Here is a 27,975-nt window from a genome sequence, read left to right as displayed (position 1 = left end):
AGCACTTCATAAGAAGTGAACCCACACTTAAGAACGGAGGATCAGCCGACCATTTCGAAAGGGTGTGTCTGAGCTCTGGAACATTCTCCTGCCACAGCTTTCCCGTGCCAGTGGACAGGGCTTACCCTTTTCGCGGCCCAAAGCAAATGAGTTTTGGGGTCCCGGCTGGGCTGGGAGGCGGAAGGGTAAGGCCAGTAAATACGCTTTTGATTACTCAGAGCTGACCCCTAGCAGCAGAGCCCTCAGCACCCTGCCAGCACACGGAATTAAGAGGCAACGGCAGCGACCCCGGCTCACGACAACAGCGACCTGAGCCAACACTCCCTCTCTGTGTGTGTGTGTGTGTGTGTGTGTGTGTGTGTGTGTGTGTGTGTATGCGCATGCATGCTGCTGGGTTTTCATTTCAGGCTGTATAACAAAAGGCGGACAGGCTTGAGGCGTAGGTCAGCACCTCGCACTCTGATGACATTTACACAGTTGCAGCACAGCTTAGGACAGTCTTTTCATCTGGAGTGTGCCTGCTTTGTCTGACGCGCACGCACACGCACACGCACACACACAAAATCAGTGCTGTGGAGGCTTGATTTCATTTCTCTGTCATATCTGTATCATTTAAAGTGAATTTCCACAACAGTGAGTGGGAGCATTGGGGTCTTAGTGTGTCTGTGTGTGTGTGTGTGTGTGTGTGTGTGTGCGCGCATCTTCCTCCACTAAAATGAAATGACCCTGCCGTGGAACACAACCATCTCGACCCATGGGAAGGTGAGACCCATCAGAGCCCCAGGACACGCAGCCACACACACACACACACACACACACACACACACACACACACACACACACACACACACACACACACACACACACACACACACACAGGGGGGTAAGACCCATCAGAGCCCCAGACAATTAAAAAACGATCCGAGGGGAGCCAGCTAAAAGATGTGTCCATCTAGAAAAGTTTCCTCCTCAATTACGTGACTTTGGCTTGGCCGATTTACAATACAACTCAGCAGTTTGCTGTTTTCCTCAATTCCTACAATATAACTATATCAAGAAATATAACACACACACACACACAGACACACACCAATCCAACTGGACCAATTGAGCTGAGATGAGGAGGCAGCACACTTTGTTAGCTTACCCAGACACACACAAAAGGCAGGCAATTACCTACTGGCGATGCAAGCGTCAGATGCCTGTACAGCGTCTTACTGTAGAAGGAACTAATTGGGATGCTTTCACAAGAGCTGGGGTGGTGAACTGAAGCACTGACAACATGGCAAAATTAAATGATTCTTCAAACCACGCTGCAATTTGGCTGCGGAACTCATTTAAAAAAATATATATATATATTAAAAAAAAAGTTTTCAGGGAGGCCATTTCTCATTTCTCATTTCTTGTCAGTCTGCAGAGGCTTCCCACATATCAGTTGATGTGCTCACAGAAGGTTTAGATGGATTGAAACGTAAAGTAATGGAAATATAGGCTGAGAAAAATGGGTTCATAATGAGATGTGTATGGCAGAATTTCTGAAACATCAGTTTGCTTGGGTGGTGGCCGTCGGGGTAGGGGGGGTTGGAATGACGTTCCCTCCTTAATTAAGGAAAAAGCTCCAGCTACCACATTTTTCGATTCAAATAAAAAGACTGTCGGAAGTACCACTTCCGCAACATTTGCATTCCCAAGTTACAGTTCTGTTATCATTGCATGACAGGGGCTGTGGTCTACCATACCAACTCATTTTAGAGTAACATTATTATTGCTTTCTGCATAAGCCTATTTGGTTACAAAGGAACAAAAACTACTGATAACATCAGACTACCTTCAACTATAAACTATGCTTGAATGACTAGCCTTTAAAACACTTCTGTTTGTGTTCAAATACCTCCACCTATAACAGATGCTGCCAGCCACTACTTAAAATGCATGTATATTTTGTCAAATTCATTGCATAATCAGTGCCTAATCTATGCACATCATATGTTCAAAGAACAGAAATATAATCTTCGTCACATGATCAAAAGAGCTCAGGGAAACATTGGGTGATGAGTGTTGTGACATCATTGCTGGCGTAGCTAACCACAGGTGAGGAAGTGAGTGAGCGAGAGAGCAAGCCAGCTACGAGTCCATGAAGAACTTCACAATGAAAAAGAGACAGAGACAGACAGGGGGGGTGTGATGCTGGACAGGAAGATGATGAGAGAGAGAAAGAGAGAGATCATAAGATCAACAACCGAATGTAAACAGAAACACACACACACTCCTGACACTCTCATCTGTGCTTACACTGCTAACTGCATCCATCTTCATCCACCCTGGCAGCTCCTGCTGAGACCCACTCAGAGGGGAAGACACACAGAGAGGCAGAGGGGAAGAGAGGAAAAAGGCTGGATGAATGACAATAGAGACAGGGGGAGAGAGAGAGAGAGACAGTGTGTGTGTGTGTGTGTGTGTGTGTGTGTGTGTGTGTGTGTGTGTGTGTGTGTGTGTGTGTGTGTGTGTGTGTGTGTGTGTGTGAGAGAGAGAGAAAGCGAGATAGAGAGAGGGAGAGTGTGTGTGTGTGTGTGTGAGAGAAAGAGAGAGACAGTGTATCAGTGTGTGTGTGTGTGTGTGAGTGTGAGAGAGAGAGGGAGAGAGAGAGAGAGAGAGTGTTGTGTGGTGTGGTGTGGAGTGAGTGAGAGAAACAGACAGACCTCCTGGCACAGAGAGAGAAAGGAAGCAAGAAAAAGGTAGACTTTGAGAGGAAGAAAGCGAGTGAGAAAGAAGAGTTATGGATATTCTACTGGCGTGGAGGTGTGTATAGGATATTCCGGGGGCGTCTGGATCAGAGAGCATTTTAAACTCCCCTCATCCATTACAGGCCTTCACCTGCAAGGGGCCTGGATGATTTCACCTCAGTCCAATGCCGCCTGCATCTCAATCAGACTCACTCTCTACTCAACTCCCTGTCAGTCTCACACACACACACACACACACACACACACACACACACACACACACACACACACATCAAAAGAGACAGAAACAGACACATACCAAATACCTCACATAAACATGACTTTAAAGAACAGCAGTCTAGAGACACTCAAACATTTTCATAATTCCAGTACCATCCTAGAGGAGCTACAGCACTATGCAGCACATACATACAACATGCACATATCTATCAGCTCACACACTCCACTAGAGCACTGTCTCTGTCCAATATCAATTCACACACACATACAACATGCACATATCTATCAGCTCACACACTCCACCAGAGCACTGTCTGAGGATCTATATGAATCCACACACAGCAGCCTTACACAGGTCCCAAACACCCCAAATCATCCCATTCACAGAGTAGACAGTGCACACACACACATGCACACACACACACGCACACACACACACACACACCTCTCCCACTCAGAAAAAGCAAGCATGCTGACAACATAAGTCTTCCCCACTTGTACAGTCTACAGGGAACATTCTGCTTGTCCATCACCTGTCGTTCCTACTCAGGGAAGGCAGAGGATTGGTGAGTACTGAGCTCACCTGACTTATAAAGGTGTATGCGGAACCTATGCAGTGGTGCAGGGGGGGGTAACCTATGACCTGATCAAATCAATGTTTCCAGTAACTAAGTGCGCAATGAAGATTGGAAGCAAAAGAACTAAAGAACTAAAGTAGGGTGAGACAAGGCTGGTGCTTAAGCCCAACGAATTGGCAAGAATCATAGAAAAATCAACAGCACCTGGCCTTACCCTACCCAAGATGGAAATCAAACTCCTGCTCTATGCTGATGACCTGTTTCTGTAATCGAGCCAATTGCCCTTTATGGCAGTGACGTGTGGCGTCCACTTACAAATCAAGCATTCAACAAACGGGGAAAACATCTCATTAAGACCATGCATGCAGAGTTCTGCAAAAAACCTTTTTAAAAAGTACACAGACGTACCATAAACAACGCATGCAGAGCAGAATTAGGCCAATATCTATTGATTATAAAAATACAGAAAAGGGCAATCCATTTCTGGAAAACAGTAAAGCAGTGGCCCCCACTCCTATAATTATAAAGCTCTGCAATACACCAAGAGTTGAGCAAAGAAACATCTCCCCTCACTCAGCTGGTCCTGAGCCTGAGTTCTCCAGATCCCCACACACACACACACACACACACACACACACACACCAACACCTGCAGTGGAAGTGGGCTGGCACAGACAGAACTGGCTACCCAGAGAGGAGAGGTTGTGATCTTACTGTGACCAGGAAACAGCGGAGACAGAGATGCACTTTCTAACTCACTGCAACCAGTACCAAGTCTTAGAGAACAATCTTTTGCAAAAATAATAACATCCCTTTATAAATCCCTTTATCTAAGTGACTCAGAGAGACTCCTGGCCCTCCTGGGAGAGAAGAAACACTGCTGTAGACTGGCAGCAAGATATGCAGCAGCCTGCCATGAGCTCCACAGCGCTGTGAGCCCCCTGTCCCAAATGGCTACTAACCCATGTTTACTAATTCATAACTCACTTGTTATATGTTTATATCATATGTTACTCCAACCTTCCTCCCAACTCCGCCCTTTTGTACTATTACTGCTTATTGCTTATTTTTTATCTTTTTTTACGATTGTATAGTTTGTAAATGTTTTGGCAATGTTGTATTGTATGCAGTCGTGCCAATAAAACCACTTTAAAGACATGAAGGTCAGTTTCCACAGCCATAGCACAAAGCCATAGCACAGTGTGTGTGTGTGTGTGTGTGTGTGTGTGTGTGTGTGTGTGTGTGTGTGTGTGTGTGTGTGTGTGTGTGTGTGTGTGTGTGTGTGTGTGTGTGTGTGGTTCGGTTTCAACAGGACATCAGTATGACATCCATCTTGGGACAACCACGTATTGGTCCTCCTCTCCAATAGCTGCCTCAACCCCAAGCCTCGCTCACTCAAACTGCTGGGGGTGACAAAGGCAGCCATTTCAAAAGGCAAGCACAGAGGAGTCAAGGCCACGACGCAGTGTGCCACACACCGCAGCAGCTTTGCTGTAGGGCACAACCTCAAACTTCTTTTTCCACATTGAATATGAAGGGAACATTTATATTAAGCCATTCAAAAGAGTTAAACCGTTTTTCATAGAAAAATCATTTTGATGCCAAAGCTTCGCCTCCACATCAAAATGAATTACAGAGGAAGGGAGAGAGAGTGGAAACCAATGGAAGGAGGGAGAAAGAAAAAAAAAACTAAAAAGAGAGTGAGGGAGGGAAGGCTAACCCTAGATCAAACCCAACCTTCAGAATGAGACTCTAACCTTGGCAAAACCAAAAGTTCAGCTCTGGGAGTGCAACTGTGCTACAGAACTAGACGCCATGCGCCTGAAAACTAGTTTAGTATGTGGGAGAAGCTGCAGGGAAATAAGCTCATTCTGAACGAACTCTGGCTGTAAAACAACACTACTACTCCACTACTCTACTGTGATCTACAACAGGCAGCTAATTACACATAAATATACAGCAGCATTAAAGTAGTGCCTTTAGATAACGCCAGTTATAAAGTAGAGATGGTGACAACCGTTTCTGCATAATGATTCAGATATGGACAGGCTAATGTTTGATCTTACACACACACACACACACAAGCATACGCACATACAAAAAAAAGCATGCCACACACACACACACACACACACGGAATCATAGACACACACATGTTTTGTGAACAATAGGTCAACTGAGGAACAACCACACACTCCTGAATAAGTGCACTCAGGCAAGCCCACGAACATCCTCAACCACACAAATATTAAAGAGCGCATGTATGTACACACACACACACACACACACACACACACACACACACACACACACACACACACACACACACACACACACACACACACACACACACACACACACACACACACACACACACACACACACAGAAAACTTGATGTATTACTCCTGTCAAGCTGGCACTGTGTGTTTACTTCTCCAGAGACAGTATATGGGAGGAGACAAATCACTTGCAGGAAAATGAATGGGAAATCGGGGGAATCAGGGGAATCTGTACCGGTAAACATGGAAGATTTCTAACTGGAAGTCCTGCTTTGTATTATAAAGAGCCAATCACATCTTTGGACATGGCATAACTGACATTTCGCCTCACCTGAATGTTATGTTTATTAGCACCGTTACCATAGCAATAGACATACCGCCAAATTTAGGGCTTGCACAGTGAGCAAGTCAACATGAAGAAAAAAGTCTTTTGATGTCTTTTTGGCCATCCTATGTGGACTTACGGATCTCTCCTTTTTAATTTAGCTAGGAGCCTGATCTTGCTTGTTCGAAATAGCTGCCTGGGTCTATTACCTATAAAGACTTTGACTTCTCCCACACAAAACAGCACCTCCAAGGACCTCCTGCTCCTCCCATTACAAGGCTGTCTGAATAGGCAACGTGCCTGTGATTTGGTTTATGCACTTGCACATGTACTTGTAAAGTCAGTCATATATGCTTGTGTGGTTGGGAGTCGATGAGTTTACCTGTGCAAACATGCATGTGCAAAGAGCACGTACGTATATGCGTCATTCTAAACAGAGTAAGGATATTTCTAGAAGCAACACAAGACCAATAAAGTGACGCAACCACAAGCGCGCGCACACACACACACACACACACACACACACACACACACAAAGAGAGAGAGAGAGACAACGTAGGTGGTTCCGCGCTGCGTTAGCCATTTAAATCCTGTGGTTTCTCTGCAGCACAGGGCACAAACATCAGAGACATGATGTGTGTTAATGTGGCACCCCAGGGTCAATGTCTGTTTTTCAGGAGGAACATGATGTTCCAGACAGCCGCCTCATACCCCCTCACTCTTCGCTCTCTTCTGTTTTCTTTCCCCCATCCCTCTCTCCTTCTCTGATGAGAGAAAACTAGCGTATTTATGCATGCATATACATAAACAACTAGCAATCAATATAAACCTTGGGCAGAGGCGGCAAAAAAGTTATGAAGCCACTACACTGGCCACTGAAAGCTGGATATGCCTTGGCTAATCACAGCATCGTATGGAATGAACCTGACTGACAACACTATTTATATTAGGTTAGGCTACTCTAGTTAGCTCACCTTGTTATCGTTCGTTACAATTAAGTATTTCCAGCAGTAATAGAAAGGCAGACATCTCAGAAACCTTCAGTTTCAGGCATCATGGGAGTGTGTGTGTGTGTGTCTGTGAGAGAGACTGTGTGTGTGTGTGTGTGTGTGTGTGTGTGTGTGTGTGTGTGTGTGTGTGTGTGTGTGTGTGTGGTTTAATTAAATGCTTTCCTTGCGACACTCCTCAATCTCATGGCTCAACAGTGAGCCAGCATACCACCAGCCACGAACAAGATTACATAGCAGAATTAATTGGGGAGCAAAATATGACTTTCCTAATAAACACAGATGTGCCTGGAAAGTGATCTAAATTGATTCAAACTTCAATTTTCAACTTTACGTGCGTGCGTGTCTCTTTGCGTAAATGTTGAGGGGTGAGGGTGTGTAGGTGGCTGCTACAGCATCAGAGGATTCTTTATGGCCTGCTTTGACCATGCCATGAACTTGACCGCAGAGCAAAGGCAAATCACCCAATTGACCCATGACCCCTGCCATCCCCCCTCTCAATGGCTTCACATGCACAATTCATGACCCCATTATAATAAATAAAAAACACCTTCACTTCCTTTTTCCACTGCAGAGGCCAAAAGTTAGTTTGTTTTTGTTTTCTATTCCTCAAGTCACTTGCACATCACCTACAGGGAGTCTTATTTGCCATTCAATCAATCCCATCTAAGGGTCCTCCTCAGTGTCACTAATTGGCATAAATAGGCTGTGGGTCGGGGTCTGATTGGGACTGATTGGACACTGAGGGCGACCAAACACCTCTGAGCAGAGTAGCAGTGTGTGCCGCCGGCCTGCCGATCCCCAACAAGCCAGTGGATGCTCTTGCTGTGCTGTATCCTTTTCCCAATATCATGATTCTGATTTAGATGGGGGAGTGGGGGGATACACTTTGGTCCAGCAAGTCTGTGTTTATCTTGCCTTGATTTCATCAGTCTATTCACACATCTAGAGCATCAACTGTCTGAAAAACCTTCTTTTCGCAAAGTAGAGTTAACTATACTGGCATCAGTCAACATCTGCATTTAATTGACATCTGAGTTGTCAGCCCTCCATGACCAGGTGAGGTCATTCATGATCACTCCCAAGAAGGTACAGACATGTTGCTCTGGCTGCATAGGAGGGGACTACGACACAGGGGGCTGATATGAGCAGCATGTTTCTCAGTGTTTCACGAAGAGAGGTCACCACTTTGCCTGTGGACGCAGCCGCTTCTCAATAGTGTGAATCTCTATCACAAATGGGCCTGATTGAAGTGCAGACGCCACCCTCCCCAAAACCCATTTGGGAGAGATTTGAGGCAGGAAAGGAAAAGAAGACTAGCTGATGAAGTTGAAGATATCCACTTACAGTTTTGGCAGCAGTCATGATGTACTGGATGACCATCTCTCGTTTGGTGTTCAAGTCCTTCTCCCTCAGAGGGGCTTTCTTGTCCTCGTTCAGGTTCATATCCTCCTAAAAAAAAAAAAAACATGAAGAAAGTGAAGACGTGAAATACATTGGAGGGAGGAAAACAGTTTTGAAGTTGCTTGGGCGAGTTTTGAACCAGCTGGTGTCGTTCTCATTAGCACAAAGCCGCCCCTGACCAAGAGACGTCTGCGGTTATACCCATGTCAATTACTGCTTCTAACCATTTCCAAAAAAACCCACAGAGGAACACTCAGGGGTTATCTCATAATTAAACCACAAAAGGGGAAAAAAAAAGAAAAAAAGTCCCTCTACTCCTCTTGCAATTGTAGATGTTCAGTTAATATTAAACAGAACACTATCAAACCCGCACAGGTAGATGCCTCAGGAAGATACTGCACATGCCTCGACAGCAGGGGAGGAGATAAGAAGAGGCAGAACGATGAATAAGAAACAGGAGAAATGGAGAGGAAGAAGAAGAAGAAGAAAAAAAGAGGAGAGCGTGTAAAAAATAATAATAAATGAGCTTTGAATTCATCTGATGGGGCAGTTATCAAAGAAATAGCCCTGGTGCCAACAATCAAAGGGGAACATGTTCCAGGGCTGCTGGAGACTGTTGCATATCTCAGCGCTCCTCTGGAGGTGTTGGTGTAAGAAATAAGAAAAAGAAATACAAAAAAATATACTGGAGAGGTGTGGGCAGCCTATTTAATCTCCTGCTAAAGATATGTCTTATTGATGAACACGTGTTTTGCAGGGTGCTTTGCTCGTTTCACTTTTCTCTCGATCTCTGTTTGGTAAATTTGACTTTCCCTCATGAACTCCTCTCGCCGAGAAAGGTCAAGCAATACACATTGATCTATAAGAAATGTCAGGAGATCACTCGGGTCTGCAAACACAACTTTAAAAAGAACATGGGTGGGTTGAGGAGACTTCAGGAAAACAAAGCGGTTTTGAGCAGGCTCTCGGTGTGGGTGCTACGCACGATGCACATTTCTCACAGCTGACTAACGTTAGATTGGAGCATTTAGGAAAATCTTTATCTTAAAGTGATTCTTCCAATACTGTACTGTATTATTATGCAAGTGAAGAGTTTTATTTCTTGCCCCCCACCCCCCCAATGCCATGTATCTGGGGATGTAATGTATAGGGAATCAAGGAGCTGCTTGCTTGTTGCAGTGTTTGTCTTGCATAAAGCTGTTTTTGCAGACCCTCAGTAAACAGCTTCAACGTCTAAGATTAGGGCGGTTTGCATTATCCATTAAAAATGCCAAACCCTGCCTATCATACAATGTCTCCTGCAAAAATACCTGCAAACACAAATCAAAGATTGAATCTAGCACAGCAACAGTCTGTGCCAGCCATAATCAGATCCCTCAAATCCAAGTGAAGTGGGTTTTGGTGTGTGTCCAACCCTCATTTAACAGATGGTGACAAGGGTTTAACGAAAGGTGCGTAGAAACTGAGAGCATGTAAACAATCGACCGACCAACCAACCACAGATTTTATGTGGTTTTTCTTTTTTCAGTTCACTTTAGAGAGGATAGTGGGGGTTCGGGAGGATGGGGGTTTGCGACGAAGAGCAAAGGCATCCATTATCCACAGCGCTCCCGTCACCTCGGCTGGCACCAACCTCTCCGCCTGTGTGACTAACGATGGCAGCGCTGCCCACGTTAGGACACATTCCCAGCATCCCCTGGGCCTTTCACTCCGCGCCTGCATGTTTAAACCTGAGCAGCACACGTGGGGTTTCAGGGAGAGGTTCAAAAGAGTATGTCTGTATGTTTTATTTACATTTGGGTTTTTTTCTCTTCATGGAGAAAGTCTTATGTCTTTACACAGTGTGCAGACACTGTGGTGAGTGTGCATGACTATTGGATGTTTACTCCTCACAGCACAATTAGAAACAGCACCACAGTAAGCTCTGTCTCCAGTACAGTTCTGCATCACAAAAGTAAAGGAGTAGATGGTGTAAGCTGAAGAAGAAGAAAAAAATACAGCCAAAGAGATGGAAGGATGAACAGAGGGAGGGAGGGAGATGAGAGAGAGAAAGCTAACACTGCAAAAATGGCAACAAAAGTGAATGTTGAACAAAGCACTTCAGCAGACAGTGTGTAATGTGCTTGCAGGAGCAGCGCTTTTCATCTTAACCTTTCCTACCCTTCGGAACAAGAATCTTTTTTTCTTCCTCAAGGAGTCGGCACAACAGCGCCGGACACACAAACACACCACCAATGAAAAGAGGTACAATAGATGAGCAATCTTCACTTTAAGCTGGCCCACAGACTCTTGTGCATTCATATATACGCGTTTCCTTCATACTATAGTCAAGTCACAAAGACGACATGGTGTTTGAAGTTATGAGTGCAGGAAAACTGTTGAGTTACAAGTTTTTCAGTGGAACTGTGTAAGAGTGGCTAGCACACAAACACACCGACACCAGGACTGATATCCATATTTTTCTCCCTAGCACGTCCTTCCAAGCAAAAGGCATGAAACCTTAAAAACAGACAGACAGAGAACAGTATGAAGAGAATGTTTACCTTACATCTCCTGATTGGAAACTGCTGGTCTGCACATTAATTGTGAAAGCAGGATTCTTGTCAGGGAAGACTACATCTTCCATTGCAGAGGTCAGCCTAATAACATGGGTATTGTATCACCCTCAATAACTGCCTATACATGATGACAACTAAACATACATGGAAACCTCAGCTGAATGTATTTAACATTTAGGAAAAGTAATGAGTGCATGTATTTTCCCAGCTGCTGTTTTTTCTTTGTCTATAAAGATGTGACTTCTGTAATGATGTTGGGCAGTGATATTCATACCATCATCTTCTCAAACAAGGCCAGGATCTCCTTCTCAGAGGTGATTTTGGAGGAGAGTTCCTCAAACTCAGCAGAAGTGCAGTCAGCGGACGCGGAGTGCTTGATGGTGGAGAGGTGTGGACGCTCCTTCTTGCTACCTGGGATGCGGATGCTGGCAAAGCGGTCCAGCTGAGAGACAGAGAGGGAGGAAAGAGGGAGAGTGAGAGAGAAGGGGCAGATTAAGAGGGTGTACAGAGAGCTATTTATCTACAGTCCCAACTATAAGCAGCTCTGTAATCATTAACATTGTCATCTTAACAATGAGGACGGTCAGTCATTATCATAACCTTCATCATCAGATTTCTACACCATATCCTCACAGCCACTTCGGTCTCAACTCTATCATTGGCGCTATCAAAGATGACAACAAATGCGACACTGGCTGCAGCAAAAGCCACCCATGACAATTCAGCAGTAGCTTATGCAATTATTGTGCATTTCACAACAGAAGGATCATCTGTAGGCCGACTGTGGGTCTGCCTCGTCTGCATAATCTCCTCTGTTGCCTCGCACAATTCATGGCAGAGTAATGAGGCGTGTTCAAATTAAAACTGAGGCCCGCACTCTGAACCGGAACACAACATCAATTCAGCGAGTTCTTATCGCAGGGGAGGAGGGGCCTGACATCAGAGATAATGCTCTCCTAATTGGATTAGATTTGTTGGGAGTGCATCATCCATCACAGCTGATTGACTGCAGGGGGGGGGGGGGGGAGAGGAGTGAGAGATCATTGGAAGGGATTAGGTGGGAGTTTCGATTTGAAGGCTCTCTGGGTGTTCCTACGGAGGAGGAGGAGGATGAAGCAGCAGCCTCAGCAGTAGCAACACCTGTGCTTATATAGCCTCAGACTTCCCGCTGCGAGCCATCAGGCCCACAGACAGAGAGAGCACTGCGCTCAGATAACCAGGAGCGACAGAGACGCTGATCTAAACTCATCTGGTCATGTTCAGGGGCGGCCTGTTGAAATTCAGTGCTGTGAACATCCTGCTGACATTTAAAAAAAATTTGGGTGGGAGATGTCTCCTGGGTCCCTTCGCCTGTCTGCCTGACCATCTGACCCTTATGCTACCTAGCTGCCTGTCTGTCTCTCACTCTGTCTACCACCTGCTAATCTGAGTACCTATCGGCCCATCAGCCTTGTTGTTCATCTCTCCCAGTCTCCCTCTTTGATGTTGGATAACAAGTGAATCAGACACAGCTTTCACACCTCTCCATCTACCATAATAACTCCAGCAGGCTGTGTTCCTTACTCGCTATCTGCAATTTGCACCTTGAATTTAGAAAAACACAACCGCACACACACACACACACACACACACACACACACACACACACACACACACACACACACACACACACACACACACAGAACCACCCCATTCTGTCCTTTTCAACCCAGCAGCCATTTATACAACATATTTTGAAAAATAACACAACAAAACACACTCACCCTAAAAGAGGAGCACTAAAAGGAGTATGTTCATGGACGCATCCAGACTGGAAAGCCTCATCAAAAGATCCATTAAGACTCACACTCTCTAGTCTCCCTGCCACTCGCTCTGCCTTTCATTATCTACCTGGAGCTACTACCTCCGGGGTGGGTGTGTGTTTGTGAGGTGGGGGGTCTATATTTTTGTAAGTACATGTACAGTGGGTGTGTCCATCTATCTATAGGCCTATTATACTTTAAGCAACTTTTGAGTACATGCTTGTGTTAGGGGTTCAGCAAATGTATGTAGGTCCAACTGGTTGATGTGTATGTGTGTGTGTGTGTGTGTATGTGTGTGTGTGCGCACATCTGTGCTTTAGTTCAGGCTCTTCTGAGGTTACCCCTCCCGTAAGGATCAATAGAAGACCAACACCACAAACAGAGATGGCAACACAACAATCAATAGCACAAGGAAAGGGGGGAAAACACACACAAAAAAAAACAGAAAAGGGAGAAAAGAGAAGAGCGTGAGTAAAGAGAATAAAGAGGCATGGCTGGGGGGCTTAAGGGAATTCAACTGATACAAACTTTCAAAAGTAAGACATGAAACAGGGATAGGATGTAGAGCAAGGGACCGGTATATAGCGTAGTAGTAGTAGTACTGATGAGGGTAAGGCCTTAAGGCCTAGAGCCAGAATTTGTGTTGAGACCTTCTCAAGCTGCATTCAGTTCAAAAGCAGTATGCTGAACGCTGTCTGTTGACCTAAACCTCCTGCTTGCTCATTACTCTGCCATAACAAAACATTTGGCAAAGTAGTTGTTTTCATCTCTCAACCAGAAGACTATTTCATTTCACTATGTTTCGAGTGTCAGCCATTACATTTGACAGTAGACCCCGAGCGTAACCCTACCTTTGTACAACTGTTTTTCCGGGTGGCCAGAATAATAGGATATCATATTTTACTGGCAAAGCCACTGATGGTGGACGGGTATTGACATTTTATCTCATGGACTCTCCCTCCCCAGCATATTGGGGGTTACGAGAGTAACTAAACTCAGAATGGAGTGTCCTTCACTGAAGAGGTCCACAACATCCTCATCCCACACAACAACAAGCTGGTGAGTGGTGATTTGGATGCATTCTGGCACACCCAAACTGGAAAAACAGCCAGAAAACACCAGAGTTTCTCATCCACATTATTCATTCTTGGCAGAAGCTCTGAAATCCAATGAGCTTTGTATATACAACAAGAGCAATACACTGACACAAAGGACTGTGGGGTTGCTTTTTTATTTCCTATTTGGTTTTGTTGTTGTACTAAACAGTATTTGACGAGCTGTACCAGGGTCCCATCAAGCTACTGAAGGTAAATCTCTGAGCAGATCGATATTGATCAGTGCAGGGGTTAGCATTTACCTTTTTAAGTTGCGTGTCTGTTGTTCATGTTACGCAGGTTTCTCACTTGTCTATGAAGCTAACTTACTTACTCTGATTTTTTTTTTTACAAGGATACACAATGAAACATTATTAATAGGCTATTAGTGGTGTGGTGACCCACTGTAAATCTAAAGATTATGTTAGTCAATTCACCATTCAAAACAGAAATTTTGTAGAGGAGAGCGCACTTGTCCTTTACACAAGTCATTGGAGTGTTGTCCAGCATATGTTTATTTTTAACTTGTCCCAGAAAATCAGGAAAGCATTAATGTCAAACCCTGGCCAAAGGAATTAACATAACTTCTCATAAAATAACATAATTCAATATGTGCACCATATCCTCCTCCAGGTTCCAACTGGAATCTGATCACCTTCCTGAAATGGCAGATCATTCTGACCAGCTGCAGAGCAATTCCACGGCATATTCCAGTATAGCTGGATGATTCTGCCAGAGTTCTTCTCTGAAGGGCTAACCAGGCAAACAGAAATGCTGCCAACTGCATTCAGATACTAGCAGCAGCAGCATGCTTGTGAATTAGCATGAATTGTTTCACCAATCACACAGTCATCAACAAAACAGTATTCCACAGCACCAAAACATATTAGCTCATCGAGGTCTTCAACTTATCTCGTAGACACATATACAGACACACGTGACCAGAACATGCCCCAAATGACATGGTCTGGATCTTTTCAATTCTCCATGCGACAGGTAGGAGGGTGATGTGTGACATTTCCCATGCATGCTGCGTTAGATTGGGGCATTAGGGTGAACCAAAACAGGCATGAAATAGGCTACCATTTCAGTCAGACATGATCTGGGTGGCTGTGTAGATACATTTGTATGTGTGTAGCAAGGAGAGAGTGAGTTAGCGAACAAACAAACGAAGGAACGAAGGAACGAATGAATGAGCAAACTTGTGTGTCTTGTGTTGCTTTGTGTGATTGTCTGTTAAAGGCACCCTTTGTCTGAGATAACATGACAGTCCCATCCTGTCCCTGCTTCGACTATTGATTTGACACATTTTGTACTAAGATGTAAGGTGATTTGAAAAATCTTCCCTCTCCTGTGCTATTTAAGGGCAACTTACATGAAACTTACATGGCAACTTTGTCCATCGGTAGCAATCAACATGATCGAAAGCATTAAGTAGGCCCATTTTGTTTCCCAACTGTTGCGGTCATGATGAAAAAAACAAATACCACCAATTGAGAGTTGTGGATGGATTTCTGAAACATTGAGTCATCGCTGGTATTATCAATGCTTCACCATTGCTTAGTAAGGTTCAGATATGCACTGTGCACTCGAGTATTTATACCTCCTGCACACGCCCCCGCGACCCCCAACCCCGCTCCCCCTCTAGTACTCAAGAATTAGATTTTTCAGTAGCCTACTTAAGTTGCCAAATTACGTCCTTGTGCAACCCCTAGTGTGAGGTAGTAACCAACCGACTCTGGTGAGCCACGGGAATGGCTTAAGTATTCCGACTGGCACAACACACTGCAGTGTTTGTAGAGCGATCACCAGGGTCAAGAGGAGGCTAAATTCTTTGGACGTTGGCTCGTTCATCATGAAAGTTGAGGCAAACAACTGAGGCCATGAGAGCCTGCACTGCCCCAATAGACATTCTCTCGATTAGTGACTGTCTGCTTTTTAGTTTAGTCATTTAAATCAACTTTAAGGTTGAACAAGTACGAATTGTATGAAGATAAAATAATGTTAGCCTAATAAATGATATCCATACTGAGAGTAAAACTGGTGTTATTTCTTAAATCCATTCTATACGTGGTGTACAATGAAGAAAAAATTACACATGAAGGTAGTATATTACTGATACAAATTATGCTATGAAAAGTATCGTTATTTTGCAATTTTGGCAGGTAACATTAATTTTGCTCCCTGGTAGGGATGCCTATTCAAAACATCCCATGATGATTGTTCAGTTGGCTGTTGCTATCTGACAGCTGAATACACCACCGCATAGTGAGACAGGCAGATCTTTCCTAAAATTATAGGTTATGTGTTAAAGGTTGCTAATATGTTGCCTGGGAATTTTCCTAAGAATCAGACACCTGACGAGGTGGTCGGTCAGTCGTGCTGTCAGTGTCTTATTTCCATTTTGACACTGACAGCATGATCCAACACATGACTGTTGATAACAGAACGTTTACCCTGTTGCTGTCCCTCACCACCACCAGTCTGTGTGCTATACCTATTACCACCAATCATGTCTAGTTTGTCCACCCACAGATTCTCTGCTATGCTATTAATGTTTTAATATTTTTTTCTTTTTCTTTTGTTTAATCAAACGTTTCCCCTTGTGCCAACATCATATTCCATTACTCATAAAATAAAAATCACAGCGTGTAACTTGTCTGCATCCTTTTTACAATACTTCTGCATATTCATTGTAATCAGAAATCAGCAGGGTGCCGATAGGGCTCCCGGTGCGCTGAAATAAACTTCAAAGCCTTGACCTCGTCTCCCTGGTCCTTCTTGAAGTGACTGAGAGAGATTGACTCAGAACCCATCATCTATGAACTGCCATTCATCAAACTGTATGTAGCCCAGACTTGGGCATCTCAGGTTCCTGTAGTTGCACTTGTTTCCAAACAGTAACTGCATATTAGGTGCTCTGAGGTGTGAGCGCCAGGTATCTAGAATGATGGATAAGATATGGCCTGCAGGCATGCGGTGTATTGACATGGCCAGGGTTAGTGAGCCCACACAGAGAGTACAGCTAACAAGCCTCAATGAGTTGCGCCGGACAAAACCAAGATGAGACATGCGGTTAGTACAGAAGGATTGATGCGGAGGTTAAAAAAAGATGGCAGACAATCAAAAAAAGGTATCTTACCACATCATCCGTGAGATTTTTAATCTTTAATGGCTAAAAGGAGAGAGACAGACAGACACAGAGAGGATATTGTGATCAGAGAAGAGAAATCATCTTGTGGAAAACAATCATTGAGATCAATTGTAAGATAAAAATGGACTTTGATTTCAATTCCAGATGGACAGCAGAGTAAACACCATATTAATGATCAAAACAGTACAGCTATACAACCCACAGACAGAATTAGCCTAGGTTTCAAAATTGACAACTAAACTTGAAAATCACTCTTCAGAATAAATTTGATAGACCGAGCTGCGATTCAACATTTATCTGAAGGTTTCTCAGCCAAGTCAGCATTTTCCCCTCAACAGTAAGAACCACTTAGAGTTCAGGTTACCAAATGGACAAAGTGAAACGTTCTTTAACAGGGTTTACAAGTTCAATATGCTAAAGAGAACACATGCCTACCCCTTGTAAAACTTTGGCTGGACACCACATGAGAACATAGAGCATGGAAAAGGGAATCAGGGAACAAAGAAAAACTAAGACCAGTCAGTAGTTAATAGATGTATGGTCCAATTAATTACTCTAATTGGTCAATTGGTACAATTACATTAATTGTAATGAGCTGTACATGAATGGACAAACATATTTCAGTCCACAGAGAAAGGCAATTAAAGTGTGTGTGTGTGTGTGTGTGTGTATGTTTGAGCGTGTGTGTCTGCGTGTGTGTCTGTATTGTGTGTATTGTGTGTGGCATTCAGTTAGCCAGTTATTACCTTTTTTTTTGTATTTAAAAAAAAAAAAAAGCTTGCCTGTCAAAATGCCCAGTAATACATCCAAAACATAAAACATCTTTAAAAATTTACATTTGTGTTTTAACTAAAGCAAATAAATCATCTCTTATTTTATTATATTATTTTATTGATTAATGCAGTCATAAAATCCAACTGCTTCCTACTCCCAGGGTGATTTTATCCAATCACGTTTTATTCTCTGTGGAGCCTCAGTCTGAGCTGTAGGCACACATTATATAGGCTAGATTATATTTGTGTTTCTAACACGTTATTGAAACATGCACCCTTAGTTTCAAATTTGTCTGGTCAATTTATTTTTTCTGGACACCAGGCCAGCAACAAAAAAAATCCTAGCAGAAACCCTGGTGTGTGTGTGTGTGTGTGTGTGTGTGTGTGTGTGTGTGTGTGTGTGTGTGTGTGTGTGTGTGTGTGTGTGTGTGTGACCACAGATTTTCAAAGCAAGTTCAGAGACAAACATTGCAAGGAGAAGACAATGCACTAACAAGGGGTGATACAGACTGCGATGACTCAAAGTTGATGTCCTCTGGCAACCAAACAAGACCTCACAGAAAAGAGGCCTGCAGCCTTCAGACTGAGAGACCAGGGCAGAAGGCAAGACACCTCACACATAAAGTGTGAGTGAGTTGAGAAACAAAAACTTAACTTGTGTTGGGAGCACTGCGAGGTCCTTCATGTCAGCTGTACGAAGAGAGCTCATAAAAAATGGAGGATGTAGATTTATATATTATTCTTGGAACCGAAAAACATCAGATTGTGTCAGATTTAATGGCATTATCGGAGGGGAGGTGTTCCAGATCTTAAGACTTAAAAGATTGAATCAACTCCTCTGTAGTAGAGGACAAAGAACACAGTTCTATATGATCTTCACAGGGCTTGTGGATAGTGTAGTGCTGACTATATTCGTCTTTAAATCTGACTTTTATATAGTATATGATTATATAGGCTTAGAGATTATATAAATCAGTAAATATAGAATAAATAAGAAGACATATGGCATCCAACTCATTTTATTTTATTTTGCTAATTGTATGAATAAGATCAAATCTTCATAGGACAAAGCATTTCACCTTGTGACGCAACACTCCCACACAAACTCAGACACACACACACACACACACACACACACACACACACACACTTAGACACAGCCATTCAGCTGAGTCTGTCAATCACACAACACACATTGTCTACACATACAGCGCAAATACAATTAAAGACAACCCACTCAACCATATGTGCGCAGCGCTGTGCCGTAGTCCCTGTATATGATTTAACCGAATGTGGAGTTGCTGTGGGACTGGTAGTGAAGCACGCACTTCCAGCATGTTCCATCTGTGCGTTACGAGTATCGACGCTAGCGCAGCGGAGCCGAGCAGAGCACTCGCGATCACCGCAGACATCAATCAATACCTTTGCCTTTAATTAGCATCAAATCCACACAGCAAAGCAGAAAATATGTCAACCTGTCAATTTCACCCGCTAATGAGTCGCTGGGATTAACATTTCCATCCTATATTAAACTCCGAGATAAAGCAAGAGGATGAGACGAGCGGGAGAAGAAGATGAAGTGGATGGGGGGATATGGAGATACAAACTGTATTATACAATTAGAAGAACTGGCTCAGACTGATCGTGTGAATACCTGTGAGAGACAGAGGAACACTCATGCTGAGCACGTATGCATGGAGACATGCATGCAGTGGGATAATTGGGAGAGTAGACTAATTACTCAAAAAGGAGGGAAGATGTATGTAAAAAAAAAAACGAATAAATCCCAGATACATATACCACTGACAATTAGTATGAGTACTAAGTACATTGTCCCAGGCACTTTAGAAGATGGTTTTCAACACAAATGTGACAAAATTAAGAATTAAACAGCCAGAAAGGGCTAGAATTTAAAATCAGAAATACATTTTGATGCAAGGCTATTCGCTTCTCTGACTCGTAGAGGGTCTACGTGCAAATGAAATAAAAAACAAGGAGTTTGCTGCAGTGTTTCTGTGACAAGAATTTGCAATTGAAGGCGATTTCCCACAGAGAGTGAACCTTTTCTACCCCAGATTAATTAAATAACGGGCAAAAAACAAAATCACAAAATGCTTTGATTGGTGCAGATTTACTTTCAGGCCTCTGTCCAATGAAGCAAACCGTTCACTCAGTTCACATCAATTCTGTGAGACTTTCATTGATGTTCTCCTTGTTACTGTGTGCTTTTCTGAGGCTAGGGATGAAATAAACTTGAAGGTATTCAACCTCATTTGTCATTTTCCACACTTTGCGCTCAAACGATGTAATTATCAACGCTATGACTGAAAGCCAAGTTTTTACTGTGGCCTAATGATAGGGCTACAGTTGAACTGTTTACAGGCGAGCTCAATAACATGCTGTTTGATCAGTGGCTAGCTGTTTAACTCATTTACAAGCACTAGAAATGTCAGCCGTCATGCAGTTCAGATATTCATGATCAAAGGGTTAACAGCCAGCAGGATGTTACATGATTTATTTGCCAAAACATGCTAAGCTGATTTGCATCTGCCAAATCATGGTATAGTTGTAGTATGTAAAGCCATAATGAAAGTGTCAACATCGTACAGTCATTACAAGACCAAATGACAGAGAAGTGTAATGGCGTTGTTGTTCTGTTAGAGTACAATACAAAGATGGCGGCGCATGCACATTGTGAGGCTGTATCTGACCAGATTTAGCAAAATACTGTTCATTTATCTGGTTGTTTTTTCTGTGTGGTAGCCTGATTCAGTTGTGTGATCTTCACATACAGCAAACATACACTTCTGAAAGGACACCGTGGACCTGCAGACAACTTGAATGTGTCTGATGCTGACGTCGAGACTAAACAAAAGACGGAGGAAGTGTGGAGTTCTGCGCGTTAAGCTCAGGTAAAATCAACACCTCAACAGGGCTGATAGAGCAGCAGCAGCAGTAGCCTCAGGCAAAAGCAAATGAGGTAGCGTATGCATTTATGTAAAAAAAACATGGTGCATGGACCGTCATTGCTGATGCCTACTGCTCTGAAGATCTGGAGTACCTGATATATAAATGCAGGCCCTCCTTCTTACCACACGGGTTTACTTGCATGGTTGCCGTGGCAGCTTATGTCCCTCCGGATGCTAATGCGAAAGTGGCCATGAAATAACTTTTTGCTGATATTCGGAAGGTTCAATCCATGCACCCAGAAGGGGGCCTTTATTGTTGCCGAGCAACAGATCGGTTCTTTCAAAGTTTCATCACAATGCACCTACACCACAAAGGGGATATCAGACTTTGGACCATGTTTACACCAGTGTGGCTGACGCCTACAAAGTCACACTCCTCCCCCACCTGAGACAGTCTGATTATCTTTGTTCTTGCTCCCCACGTACACCCAAGCTCAGCCAGGGTCCAATCTGAGGAGGGGAATCTCCCAGGCTAAACACTTACAAACAGACGATTGTAGAACATTTTAACTCCCTGTCTATGGTTTTAATCAAGTATAATATAATCAAGTTTGCAGATGACACTACGGTGGTAGGTCGAGTGTTTCCGTTACATACATTGTGAAAGTTATTTCCGACGTTGCTTCAGAATTTTATGTAATGTCATTAAGTTACAATTACGTAACAAAGAGCTTTTAATTTGAATTGATGTTTTTGGCTACCTCTTGTAGCCTAAATCATTCATGAATTAGATTAAAACCTTTAGCTAGAGTATATGCATTGAAGATAATGTTATGGCTTAATTTCATAATTTTAGAAAAAAGGCTGTTAAACTGCTCACTACAACACTACTCTAACTTGGATACCAGACACAAACCCTGATTTGGTCCATTTTTTTAGGGAAATATCTGAATTAGCTAATTGAAAAAAGCCGTGGGCAAGAGCTAGCATTATGGATGAAACTGTTCAGTGCAGGAATGGCCTGACAACAGAGGATACCTTTTTTTTATTTCTGAACCTAGAATTTTTTTATGTTGGTCCTCGTACACCTTGTGTTTTTCGTAATATTAAACACACATTTGTGCATGAAACACAATGAAAACACACTCTCTTTAAGCATTTTGGAGCCAAAGAAAAAAAGTGGGTGAGATGGGAAAAAAAATATTGAGCTGGATGCCAAAGTTATATAAATAACTGAATAAAAAAACTGAATGAAACATAATAAGAGGGCGGCTTATTGCAAGAGAGGCTTACTTCTGTTGAGTTATTCCAGTCATGTCCCTCAAGTCCATAGAACAGAATAACAATTAAAACAAAAAAAAACACATGGAGAGAACACAAGTCAGTTGAAGTGACTAGTCAGAGTTACTTTGAGGCTGCAATACATGCTAATTGCTACATCTTCTACTTTACATCCTGATGCATGAGCAAGGCTCCTACATATTGTTTTACTTTATTTTTTCTTCACAGCGCTTATCTGGTTGGCTACTGTTGGACTTGACTGCAACCTTGATCTTGTGAGATAAATCAAGCAAAGTTCCAACAGTGGGTTAAGGCAGTGAGAAGCTTTGATGGCCTCAAAGAATCCCCAACAAAGAACATAAAAAAACTAAACAAAACAAAAAAAACATACATTATGAGATGGGATGAGCTGCCATGAAGACTTTCAACAAAGATGAGAGTCTTTCCACCCCAATGCTTCATTTAATTTAAGGGACTCTGCATTAGAGGAGTTAAAAGCACACCGAGAGGAAAAATAAATAGATAATAAAAATAGATAAATAAATATCACAGAAATGGCAAAGAATCTCTTCTGTAGCTTTATGAAGAGGCGTTGTTCCATCTGCAAAAAGCTCTTATAAACACTCAAGCTCACATATGACTCCCTTAGGCTGAGACTTAGCTCACATATGATCACATGGCAAACAGAGAAGGAAGCCATGTCGTCCCGCCATATGTCGACCATATCCATATGTGCACAAATCTTTACACTGTAACCATTACTTAAATGTTACAAAAGCCCATTTTTCACTGGACAGCAAAACGCCTACCGCCATAGACTGTACAGAATCAGCACACTTTACGCTTCTTTCTTGAATGTTAAGCCTGTTTCACATACGAAATCAGTCATCAATGTCTGACTAAAAACAATTCGTAATCCCACTTAGCCATCAATCACAGCAAAGTTTCGTGTGTCTGCATTCCCATACGAAGCCGCACTTTACTGAATAGTGAGCGCGAACCTCTGCGGGACTGCCAGCAAAGATTTCTAATATAGTGACTAAAATAGAGTAATAATTCATGGCACAGTCATTTCACTCTGGTTAAGGGAGCCTTAACAGCTGCCAGTTGTTAGGTGGTGTGTGAACTAATTAGCTGTTAAGTTAAACCTATGGATTAGGGGGCCAAGCAGAAAAGCTGTATGCACCCTGAGTGTTTTTCTACCTTTTCCTGTTATACTTTCATGAGTTAAATTGAGGAGACGTCAGCTAGATAACTAGCTATCACTTCATGCGGAAAGGGACTAATGTGCTACCTCTGCTGCCGTTATGTCTGTGGTTGACCTCTGTAGAAGGATGCAATGTAATCTCTGCCTCCACTGCTGGGGGCAGGCCCCACATCTCCACGCGACCCTCTAGGCACCAAGCCACCGCAGATTAGCCACTTTCCCTCTTAACACCTGTTGTCTGACCAGCCAACCACCGGAGCCACGCTCAGTGCAAATCTGCACAAACAGGGCTGCTATCTGTTCCTGAGGACTGCAATGGGATTAGCATGCTAAGCCCTCCCCTACTGTGTTTAGCTTTCCCATCCATAAAGTAGACCCTATAATAGCCATGGTTGCTGAGGGCAAGCCCATCCAACTAGGCTACCCCCCAGGGTGGACTCGACAACACCTGTAAGCCACAGTCATCAGGGGCAGCTCAAACCTGCTTGGACTGCTCTGAACCAGGAAGGTCAGGGGTATATAATAACTACCTCACATGGACCTGCACTGTGCAGTGTCTAGGAGGAGCAGAGGCATATTAGCTGAGGGACCACGGAGCCTGTACGTGTGGCAACTGATCAAATCACGTACAGAAGAGAAACCAATACTGTTGCATGGTTAGTGTTTTGTACATCTTTGCTCAAGATAATGGCAAGCATGTGTCTACATATTTTAGAAGTTTGATTTAAAAAATATAATTGATTTCCACCTTTCAGTACTTCAACACCTAAAAACACCTTATATTTATGCCATTGCTAGTATGCCAGACCTGTTCTCTAAAGTTCAGGCCTAATTGGGCTTCATAACCACACCATAACAAATACATAAATTAGAGCAGACTTAGGCCAGCAGCTTTGGGAGAGCCAGCTGGGAGTTTGGCCCCAGGTGATGATAAAAAAAATAAAAATCACAATTCCAAAAATGAATACAATTCTTGTGACTAGGTAGAGCTTTTCCACACTATAAACACACACACACACACACACACACACACACACACACACACACACACACGATTCCTTCGCTACTACTCATTCTACTTCATTGCTGTGTTCATCCCTCCATTTTTTCTATTCCTCCATCAGTAGCCCCTCCCCCCCCCCCCAGGCAGAGCCTGATGGCAACATGCCGCAGGGCAGCAGACACTATTTACTACTGCCTAACATGGCAAGCATCTCAAATGAGGAGATACAACTGCAACACACGCGCGCATGCACACACACACACAACAGAGCAACACAAATACACAGTGAGCCACTGCAACCCATAATCACACACAAACATATAATTTCAACAAAACACAATGAGATAGAAAGAACCAATACAAATAGTGTGGCTTTATATTAGATTGGATTCAGTAGATGTATTGTCATTGTGCAGAGTACAGGTTAAAGTCAATGAAATGCAGTAAGCATCTAACCAGATACAGTAATATTTACAGGGAATAACTGGAGCTTACTCAGCTTCAAACGTGAAGCGCCACTACTGCCTAAAGTGGCATCAAAATGAGGCAGCGAAATCTGCGTTGCGATTTGGTGCAGTAGACAGGAACCGGTGTCATATTGGTATAAATTACTGTGCGGTTGGTACTTTGCGCAGTGTAGGTGGTTCAGTCTTGCAAATATATGAATGCTGTGTGTGTGTGTGTGTGTTGTGTGTGTGACCTGCTGTTCTTATTAGCAGGTCAGTAGCCAACCCCTTGCTACCCTTTGCTCTTTCAGCAACCCTCCCAAGCAAACCCCTCCAAACTCTGTTATTGTTTGAGAGGTGTCTATATTAATAGACAGAAAGACAAACTGACTGACAGACATCCACACAAACAAATATCAATATGTCCACACACACAAACAGCATTCAAACTGGTAGGCTAAGTTTTAGTAAGCATGAGGAGTTCCTAGCAGTGAAGAACTCACTTGGCAATGCAAAGTCCAAGTTGGCTTCACTCTCGCCAGTCAAGTCCACATGCATATTGTCAAGGCAAACCACAGAGAAATGGCAGCCCCAATAAGAGTGAATAACAAAGAATATGAACAACATGAGGATGCTGCTGGCAATTAAGGAATACAAGACTGGACTAAAACCCTCTCAAACAATGACAAACAGGGAAGGGGTTTGTTTGGGAGGGTTGCTGAAAGAGCAAAGGGTAGCAAGAGGTTTGCCACTGACCTGCTAATGAGAACAGCAGGTCACGCACAGCACACAAACAAACAAACAAACAGACACACTCTCACACACACACACACACAAACAGAGAGAAAACCACAGGCCGACACGCACAAGTAACTGTTGTGTGACTACTATCCATTAAGAGTGAGACACAAAAGAGTGTGTAGCCGACTGAAAGGTTTACACTTGAATCGCTTGTGCATACTGAGTGTGTGTGTGTGTGTGTGTGTGTGTGTGTATACATCAACACTTTACGCACACAGCCCGTTGTTGTTTCTGTACCTGCTGTGAGAACCTCACGAACACAGCAGTAGTAATAGCAGGAGACAAAAGTGGATTGTAACGAGTACGCAGGTCTTGCATACGCACACACACAAAAAAAACAAAAACAAAGGGCTAGATCATTAAAATCTCTGTGTCTGTGGTAGTCTGGCTTTCTGTTTCGGTTAAGGCCCCCCTTTGCTGGACAATGACTTTCTAGAATACCGTCAACCTGCAGAAACAGGGAAGCTAATACACTCTTCTTTTCATCTGGAGACTTAGAGGCAGACAGACACAGACACAGACAATGATGTTAAGTCCATCTGTATGCAAGTAGAGGACAAGGGACAGTGAAGGAGCCGGATCAGTTCCTTTTTTTATCATTTTTTTTTTTTTTTAAGATTGTAAAAGAATGCATCCGTCTTCTCTCCTCTTTCCAGAGGTCCTGAGTCTTATAATGTGGAGAATAGCTGTGGTGTCACTGATAGTGCGTGTGTCTGACATCAGCAACCCCATCTCTCAGCATTGAGATCAGCACACGCACGCACACACATGCACGCAGTAGTCGTCACGGGGGTCCCTAAAGACGATAGCTCTGTTGACATTCACAAAGACAGACTCCCAGTGAGAAGAGTGCACACACACACACACACACACACACACACACACACACACACACACACACACACACACACACACACACACACACACACACACACACACACACACACACACACACACACACACACACACACACACACACACACACACACACACACACACCCTTATGCAGTCTAGCTGGGAGTCACCCATTCTCTTTTAGAGGAGCCTCAGATGCAAAATAGAAGGCGTGAATCTATGAGACGTATCCATGAAATCCATGAAAATGAATGTCAGATGGTGCAAGCTGGTGTGTGTGTGTGTGTTTGTGTGTGCGTGCGCATACATATGCATGTACAGTTATTTTCAATCCACAGGTAATGTTTACTGAAAGTGTACTTTTACAAGGAACAAATGCAATTTAAATTCCAACCAGCACCGGTCAAGTAGGGCCCTATCATTTTCACAATGCAGGAAAGGAAAATGGAAATCACAGTTAAATGCAGAATTGCACAGAATATGACATTTTCGAATAAATTGATGGGAGAGATACATTTGATAGCATTATAGGCAACATTTTTCCCTGTATGAGTGACACAGGCACATCATAGATGTTGTCAGAGACAGCTAGCCAGAGTTAATGAAACAACAACTCTGTGAATCTCAGAATATCAACCCCTCGTGTTCGGTGGTTTTAAAATAAATACAGGGTTTCCCACAGAGATGGCGATCTGACACATCCCTACGTATTGAGAACTGAACAGGAAATACGGTCACTCATTGTAGACTGACACAGGAGACTAAATCTGAAAACAGTTAGAACAACCAAAGTCTTAACTGGAAACCTCAAGGTAATCTCTCCTTGCGAATGAAACTGTTCTTGTAGTTTTCTACCAGCCTTATGGTAGCAATGCTTCCCTATACTCCGTATCTTATTACAATATAGGTCTGCCACCTAGACAGATTTAAAAAAAAAGGTGAAAAAGGCACAGTAGTCTATGTTCTGAGTACATCCTTGGAAATTGGACAAATGATTTGATGATAATCAAATTGATAAAAACTGAATCTACAAATATTAAAATCAGGACATGGCAAAAAAATTAAAACAGAATTTGGCAAAAAGATTCAAACTGATTTCATAGGGCCCTAAATGAGGGATAATCCAAAGCATTCCATATCCAGAGCCATGGCAGACAACCGGGCAGTCTGTACACATCAGCCACTACCACAGGGGAGAGCACAGCACGGAAGATGTCACTGATTCAATAAACTAGCAGGGGACTTGTCTGCAGCCAAGACACCTCTCACACACACACACACACACACACACACACACACACACACACACACACACACACAGACACAGACACACACACATGCCTTCTGCCACCTATGCACAACCTCCTCAGACTAAGACCAGAACTTTTTCCAGGTTTCAAGGTTACAGAAAGGATGGACAGCAGAGCAGTATGTGTGCATGTGTGTGTGTGTGTGTGTGTGTGTGTGAGTGAGTGAGTGAGAGACTGCACCTTGAGAGAGTACCAAAATGCCAACTATGAGCCTATACTAATATAT

At 43.2% G+C, this 27,975-nt stretch overlaps 1 protein-coding gene across 5 annotated transcripts in view; it reads right to left on the bottom strand.

Annotated features, from left to right (window-relative positions):
- LOC105911673 (protein diaphanous homolog 3) overlaps nt 1-27,975 on the bottom strand; it is a 250,044-nt gene that overhangs the window by 206,320 nt on the left and 15,749 nt on the right. For 4 of the 5 annotated variants that reach the window (XM_031558192.2, XM_042702906.1, XM_031558194.2 and 1 more), the window contains exons 2-4: nt 17,153-17,185; nt 11,389-11,556; nt 8,500-8,604 (exon numbers count right to left, since the gene is read on the bottom strand). In XM_031558192.2, the coding sequence (XP_031414052.1) occupies nt 8,500-8,604; nt 11,389-11,556; nt 17,153-17,185 (306 nt within the window). The remainder of the gene's footprint in view (nt 1-8,499; nt 8,605-11,388; nt 11,557-17,152; nt 17,186-27,975) is intronic. The other variant, XM_042702905.1, reaches the window with a different exon arrangement.

Source organism: Clupea harengus, chromosome 21 (genome assembly GCF_900700415.2).
Source record: "Clupea harengus chromosome 21, Ch_v2.0.2, whole genome shotgun sequence".
NCBI classification, from domain to species: domain Eukaryota; kingdom Metazoa; phylum Chordata; class Actinopteri; order Clupeiformes; family Clupeidae; genus Clupea; species Clupea harengus.
Note: the sequence above shows the minus strand (reverse complement) of the source record. Positions and strands in the feature narration are given on the sequence as shown.